This window comes from Agelaius phoeniceus, chromosome 15 (assembly GCF_051311805.1).
Source record: "Agelaius phoeniceus isolate bAgePho1 chromosome 15, bAgePho1.hap1, whole genome shotgun sequence".
In the NCBI taxonomy this organism is placed as follows: Eukaryota; Metazoa; Chordata; class Aves; order Passeriformes; family Icteridae; genus Agelaius; species Agelaius phoeniceus.
Window position 1 is genome coordinate 8,043,030 of NC_135279.1, and position 7,542 is coordinate 8,050,571.

General features: G+C 51.3%; 1 protein-coding gene across 1 annotated transcript; it reads right to left on the bottom strand.

The window, feature by feature from the left end:
- Positions 1-3,810: 3,810 nt before the first annotated feature.
- On the bottom strand, positions 3,811-7,320 carry WNT8A (Wnt family member 8A). Its single transcript, XM_054643104.2, has 6 exons — positions 7,250-7,320; positions 7,128-7,161; positions 6,777-6,915; positions 5,748-5,873; positions 5,504-5,646; positions 3,811-4,371 (listed from the first exon to the last, which is right to left on the bottom strand). The coding sequence occupies exons 1-6, from the start codon at positions 7,318-7,320 to the stop codon at positions 3,811-3,813; spliced, it is 1,074 nt and encodes a 357-aa protein (XP_054499079.1).
- Positions 7,321-7,542: the final 222 nt, after the last annotated feature.

Below are 7,542 nucleotides of genomic sequence, written 5' to 3' on the forward strand. Positions count from 1 at the left end.
TGAGGGTGCTGGGATGGACATCTGGACAGCAGCACAGCATGGCCAAGGGCAGCTGGTGAAACAGGGACAGGGATAGTCCTGGGATAGATGGGAAAGGCTGGGAATGCCTGTGGGCTTAGCCTGGGCATGAGCCCCCCAAAACTGACCCTGTGTTAGTTGAGCAGGCACCTCTGACATAAACCTGCCCTGGTCTGTGCTGATGCTATAGCTGGAATATATTTTTTGATCATTTGGAGTACGTTTCCCTTTCTCACTAGAAATGGATTTTAAAGCATCCCTCTCCCACAATAAAGGCACAAATACACTGGGGGGACACTGGTGTCAAACCTCTAGAAAGGCAGTGGTGATGCTGAACTGATTCCACAGATTTCTTATCACAGAGGATGCTCTGTCCATGTCAGTGGCTGGTCAAACATGAAGATGCTGCTCCAGAACCATCCAAGTGGCCCCAGAGCCCTGCCTAAAGTGTCCCTGCTCCAGGGCAGAAGCAGTGCTGTCACTCCTGAGGGACAGGCAGCAAGATCCTGCATTGAGTTCATGCAGCACCCGGCCCAGATAAAGATTTTGGCTTTTCATTGTAATTAGGATCAACACTGTTTCAATCCTGTTACTGGGGGACAGTGTCAGGTTCCTCCTCAAGCCCTTGGGGACCCAGCCCATCCCTTCCTCCAGGTGTGGGTGCATTACAGGGATTTGGACCAGCGCCCCAGACTGGAGCTGACTTAGTGTGATCTAAGCAAACCTGTGCAGGTTTGAAGGCATCCCCAGGCCCTGCAAAAGCTCTTTGGCTGTGGTGGGAGAAGGAGCCTTCACAGAGCAGCAGTGTCAGGACTGTGCTCTGCTGTGTGTGCTGCTGTTTGCTTTGGAAGCTGCTCTGCAGGGGTGAAAAATCTGCCCAGGTAAAACCACAGCTGAAATGATGAGCTCAGCCCTGTGGCATCCTCAGTTTGTTACCCTGTGCCCCATGGCATTTGTGAGGGTTATTACAGAAACCACAGCAGCAGGCAGGGGTGTCAGGGCTCCCTGACAGTGCTGTGATGGATTAAGATGATCCTGAATTTCTATTGTTTTGTAGTGAATGTAGTGAGAATTGATGACTGTTGTATCCAAGCAACAAGGGGGAGGATAAGGAAGCTTCAGCTTCTCCAGGACTGTAATATCTCTGGCAAGGTGCCACTCTAAGCCATAGAGTTGATTTTTGTATTTGTTCAGTCTTGGTATTGTCTCCGCAAGGTACAAAAAGAGAGAGGAAATCTGTGCCATGGGATGGTGTGTAACTTTCCCTTGAGTTTGCTTCAGTTTGTATTTGGTCTCTGGCTTTTGGGGTGATTTGCTCATTGCCTTAGGGAGTCTGGGAGCCAGAAATGTAAATGGCTTTGATGACAAATTTAAGGAAGGACAGTTCATCTCCAGCATTTAAGTACAATGGGGTGGCTATGAATGCCGAGTTGGTGGGAATGGGAGGGCTCAGTGGGAAAGGATTGCTCTCAGCAGTGATACCTCTGTATCTCTGCTTGTCTCTCCAGCCCCATCTCCCTGGGATGGAGCCTTTCTGGGACAGAGGTCTGGTCTGCTGCTGTTGCCACCTACAAACCTGTTCCTTCTTATTTTCTGTGTTAATGTCAGTTTGAAAAGTGTTGCAGAGAAATGGGTAAGATGTCACACAGCATGTCCTGCCCATTCCTGCTCTCTGGGTGCCCACATCTCCCAGGATTTTCCTGTGTGCTTTATTAACCTGCTGCTGGCATACAGCAGGAGGGTTTTGGTGTGCTTGGGAGTTATTCTGGTGAAATAGTTTCCCTCCTCTGAGAGCACATCACCAGGGGCTGTCCTGTGCTCTGTATATCCTCATTTTGTGGGATCTTGGTGGTACCCTGTGCCTGCAGCTGCTGGGGCTCTGGAGCACAGTCCAAATCAATACAGAAAGAGACCCTGGGGGTAATATTTGTGCAGACAAGTCAACCAGTGCTCGAGATGCAGGAAAGCAGCTTTGCTTGTCTGTTTTTATCACTCCCAGTTCAGCCTAAATTTTTGGGGGTTGCAACTGCTGTTGTGGCAACACTGTGCAAAAATCTTGGGGTATTTAGATTTGGTAGGGTAAGTTACTAGAAACAGCCACCCTGAAGGCAGCATAGCCCCACTAACTGATGGGGGCTTTAATAAAACCCACTTTCTATAAAATAACTGCATGGAAGTCCGTTGTGCTTCCCAAATGTGTGTTTTGCAAGCTGAGCTCCCTGCTCTGGCTCTCGTGTGTGCCGAGGCTGTGTTTGCACAGGGAGACCTGGATAAAATAGCGCCGGAGCATTTGCAGCGTGGGTGCAACGTGCTGGCAGAGCTGTGGGGGGATTTTTACACTTGTCTCTCCTCCTCCTCCTCCTCCCCTGGCTGGAGAGCAAACTTGGCCGAGCATCCCTGCCCTGCGTGGTGGGTGTGGGTGATGGCACAGCCCAGCTCCCTCCGGAGCAGCTCGGACCGCAGGAGCTGGAGCTGCCCTGGGACAGAGCCGCCAGCGCTGTCCCCTCCTGTCCCCCCGGGCTGCTGGCACCCGAGCAGCAGGGAACCAGCAGGGAAGCAGCAGACACATTCACAAGTGTCCCCGAGGTTTCTCTCCTGCTCCAGTTCAAAGGGTTCCTCTCGTGCCTCCAAGAAATCCGCAGTGAGCGCCGGTGCTGACGCTTTCCACATCAAAGCGGGGCAGCCTCGCATTGTCTGGGGGATGTCGGGGCGAGGCAAATTAAAGAGACTTTGGGAGCTTCAGAGTCGGCTTTAGCCGGGCTGTGTCTGCATACTCAGCGCTTGGAAAGGGCGAGATTACGGCGATAGGTACTAAAGCCAACCCTCCGGGGACTGGAGGCTGGAGCCAACTTACTGAGCATCCAGCTACTGAACTCATTGCCCTCGGTGGCTTTTGGATTAATGATGAGGAAATTCCTGGAAGTGCTGGGTTTTACACAGAAAGGGACAGTTTTGCACCTAAAATCATACTGCTAGGAAGCCAGAAAAGAAAAAGTCAATTATTTTCATTGTGGTTTATTGCAAAATACAGTCCAAAATCTAACTCTTAAAGGATACCTTCAAAATATACAGTGAAAACAGATTGTGCTAAGCAATAATACAATTTATTAATAAACAACATTAGGCATAAAGAATTCTGAATTCTTATCTGCTAATTAAAAAAAAAAAAGGAAGCGTAAAATGCTTAATTTTATCCAGTACAAATACATAAAGCTATTGTCTATTTGGGGCAAGGCTTCTTGTGCCAGAATACAAAATTCAAAAAGCAGGAGAAAAAAAAAGGTGGGGAGGGAAATATGTAAACACTGACTGTAAACTTTCCAAAGCCCTCAAAAGGCTGCAGCTGTGGTAATACACACCACGACACTGTCAAACCTCCTCTCACATCACAAAGTGCATAAGTTTTCCTCCAGAGATGCTGCCAAGCAGCTGCAGGGACCTGAGGCTGCAGGGATGGGATCACCTGGCTGGACCTGCCACAGCTCCCGTTCCCACCTCTGGCTGGGGGCTGGAGCCCCACTGCTGCCATTGGCAGAGCCACTGGCAAGGGCACGAGGGGTCCAGCCCACATAAACCATGAAATTCCTCCCTCTGTCCAACACACAGATAAAGTGACTCCCGAGAAGAAAGAAGCTACTGGTAAACATTGAGGAAAAACCATGGAAGCAAGATGGACCGGGGTCCCTCAGCGCCCGCGCCTTGTGCTTCCTCCATCCACAGGAGACCCCAGCACCTCACACGGTGCACGCCCAACCCTCTGGACCCCAACATGAGGCCAGCAAAGAGCCTTCCCTATCTCCTGTGGGCCCTGCTCCTCTGCCTGCTGTGGTTGGGCGCGGCGGAGTCGCGGCGGGTGCAGAAGTGCTTGGCCACCAGCGTCCGGCACTGCTCGCAGCGCACGGTGCAGCACCAGTGGAACCTGCAGTTGCAGCTGGCCACCACCTCGGTCCTGCGCTCCTCCACGCGCAGCCCGCACTCGGTGCAGAGCCGCCGGCAGCTGCGCTTCTCCCACTGCGACAGGTTCCTGCCGCTCTGCAGGCACTCGCGGCCCTCGGTGCCCTGGTGGCCCAGGCTGGCGTTCCTGGTGCAGTAGTCGGGGGAGTCCTCCAGGAAGACGAGCTCGGTGGCGTGGATGCGGTGGAAGGTCTCGGCCGTGGCCCCGCGGCTCTCGGCGCTGTTGCCGGCTCTCAGGCGCCTCTTGTCCATCTCCAGCTTCTGCGCTTGGTCGTACTTGAGCTTCAGGAGGTTGCCCACCTCGCGGAACTCGGCCAGCTGCAGCCAGCAGGTCTGGATGCTGCAGCTGCCCGACACCCCGTGGCACTTGCAGGCTCTCTTCATCGTGTCTTTCACTGCCTTGGTGGGATGAGGTGAAGAAATTAGGGAATCTCAAAATCAGGCTCTACAGCACTTATAATGTGGGGACACTGCAGCTAAAGTGTCTGGTTCCTGGCATGACTTCAGATCCTTCCAAGAGCTGACCTGGAATTCCATGACCTGGAATAATAAAGCTACTCCCCACACCCAACTAAAGCATTTACTAGTACCAGTATAGGCGATAGAAAAGACACCATTGGTGTGATAGAGACTACGTACCGTAAGGGAAAGATGAAATAATAATGAAAACTAAGCTATAAACAGCAAAGATCAACCCTTGTACCTTTCACTCTTAGTTCCAGGAAGACATCTGTCCCAGAGCTAAGTGGGCACCAGCTATTGTCCCCAGCCCTTCCAGGAGAATCCAGGCCAGGAGAGAAGTGCCTTTATCAGGTCATGCCCTTCTCAGCCACTCACCAGCATCAACCCATGTCCCTTTCAGAGGTTTCATTCAAAATGTGTGAAACTCCTTTGGAATAATCATACCCAACCTCTCTGCATCTCCTCCAGGCCAAGCACTTCACAGATATTATCTGCCTATCTCCCTCTGGTATTTATAAGGTCCCAATCGCTGGTATCTATGTGAGATTAAGCCTTGACACACCCTATGAGATAGGTATGTTAAGTGTTGTCATCCTTGTTTTTACAGACAAGGAGGTTTGGCAAGATGCTGAGAGCTTCCATGGCCCAGGCAGGAGTGGGGGCGAGTCTGGCTGCCTTGTGAGCAGGGCCAGCTCACACCTGGCTTCCCCGCCAAAGAGCTTGGAAATGCATATTGCAAGAAAGTAAGGAAGGTGGTTCTGGCTTTGTTTAACAGACCAGACAAGCCTAGAGGTAAGTACAAATCCCATGCATTTCTGAATAAGTGGTGTGTGCCAGCAGTTAACTGCATTACACAGCTGCAGGAGCTGGAAGGGGGAACAACTCTTACTGTGATTCCCTGTGTAGAGAGGTTCAAGGCCAGATTCTGGCTGTGTTTTTTCCCCCATGGAACCACTACCAGGCCTGGATTTTCACAGGGGCCTGAAAATGGGCACCTGAACAGCCTAGATCTTGTTTCAATATAGACATTATTATTATTATTATTATTATTATTATTATTACTACTTACAAGTCTCCCAACCTCATTGTTGTGCAGGTTAATCAGCGCGCGGGTGTCGTGTCCCGTTTCCAAGGCATCCACAAAGAGCTTGGAAACCTTCTCCCCAAACTCCACGTTGTCACTGCATCCTCCCCAGACCCAGCCTCGGCCACCTGCAGCACAGACACAGGACTATGCACTGACCTGCCCTGCAGTCTGAGGGCTGTGTGTGGGACAGGGGGACGGGTCAGTCTGTCCAGGGATGGTCACTCACCCACGCGGCCGTTCCTGGAGTCATCACAGCCGCAGCTGTCGAAGTCTCCCAGGCTGCAGTTCCTGGTCAGGGTGTACATGACTCCGGCCGAGCTGATGGCGTGCACAAAGGAGGTTTCCCGGGTAGCTGGGGGAGAGGAGGGAAAGAAAGCTGTGACATGCAAAAGCTGTCACATGCAAATATAGACATCAGTCCCGGGTTATCAGGAATGAAGATCTCCTGTGCTGCAAAAGTGCAAGGAGAAAATACCCACACACTCTGTGCAAAAGGAAAGGTGCTACAGAAATGAAATTCTCATCACTGGATCTTTTCAGACTTCAGCATCACAGGCTACAGCAATTTACTATTATATTATTCAGGTATCCATACAGGGGTTGAAACTTCTTGCCAGGGGTAGGATTTTAAGGAAATGCCATGGTCCTGCTCTGGCCAAGGTGAGTTAATTCTCCTTTCACCTGGCACTCGGTTCATCTCTGTCCTTCCCTGCCTGGGGGTATGTTGTGCTTTGATCTTGCCTGCCAGAGAAAATGGTCATTGATCCTTTGAACCTGTGCTAACAGCTGTCTGCACTCACACTCCTTGTGCAGTCCTTTTGGCTTTCTGAAGACATTCAAATAGAGATGCTGCTCTAGGTGACAGCAGACCTCTGCCCATTGAAATAGATAATATTGAAATATATCCACAGCTTTCTTATGAAGGCAGTTTCCTAGTGCACATCTCTGTTTTCTCCCTTTGCCTCTCCTGCACTTCTCCCCACTGGAAACTCGGATGTCTCTGGCACTGCACTCCCCGGGATGCTGCACACAAAGGGGTAGGAGCAGACCCATGGAGCAGGGAAACACTGACCCTGGAATCCCTAGGATAATGTTAGTGCTATTTATGACCCCAGTTAATACACATAAAGGAAAACAGCGGTGATTTTTGGGCAGGACGGCCCGTTTCCCGCAGCCAGTCTCTCGGCAGCACCGGCTCCCTCCGGAGCGCATCCCGCCCGCCCGGGCCGGAGCGGGGCCGCAGGTGCGCACTCACCGCTGCGGAGCCGGTTGTGGGTGGAGAGCTGCAGGGCGCTCTCGGGGCAGTTCCAGCGCTCCCAGCCGAACTGGAACTTGCACTCCTCCATGCCGCTGTGTGCCCCGGCCGCCACGCTGCTGGAGAAGGTCAGGTAAGCCTGGCACGGGAAACAGCGGGGTTAAAATCCACCCTGTTTTAGCGTTTACCAGTGAAAACAGACATAAGCAGGTTGTGAGTCCTTTCCCTCTGTACTTGGCAGGACTTGGAGCCGATATGCTCTGAGAAGTCTGGTTCCTTGGAAAGCACTATTTCCCATTTGCAATACAAAATCACTCCATTTAAATTCCTGACAGTCCATGTGTTAATTACCTTAGGTCCTGTCATCAGAAAGTTATTCACAGACCTGAAAAAGAGAAAATAAAATAAATCACCTTACCACAGGCTGAAGAGCATCTCTAAAAAAATGCCCTTTCCACCAAGTTGTACCCTACCATGCTGCTGAGTGGAGAATGGCACTGTAGACCCCTGTGATGGAGAGGATGAAGATGGTGCTTCTCTTCATGGCTGTCACAAGGAGTGGGGTTGGATCCCTTGGCTGCTCCGTAGCTCTCCACACCGCAGGTCTCTGCACAAGCAGGGCCACCTCCCTCCACTCCTTCCCAAGGTGAGCTATGGGGATGGAGCAAAGCTGCAGGAACCTCCAACCTGATATTTATAAGGTGAAGTTGTGAATAGTCAAAACCCCCCATTCATTTGCTACCCAATGACTTAATGTGATAAAAAA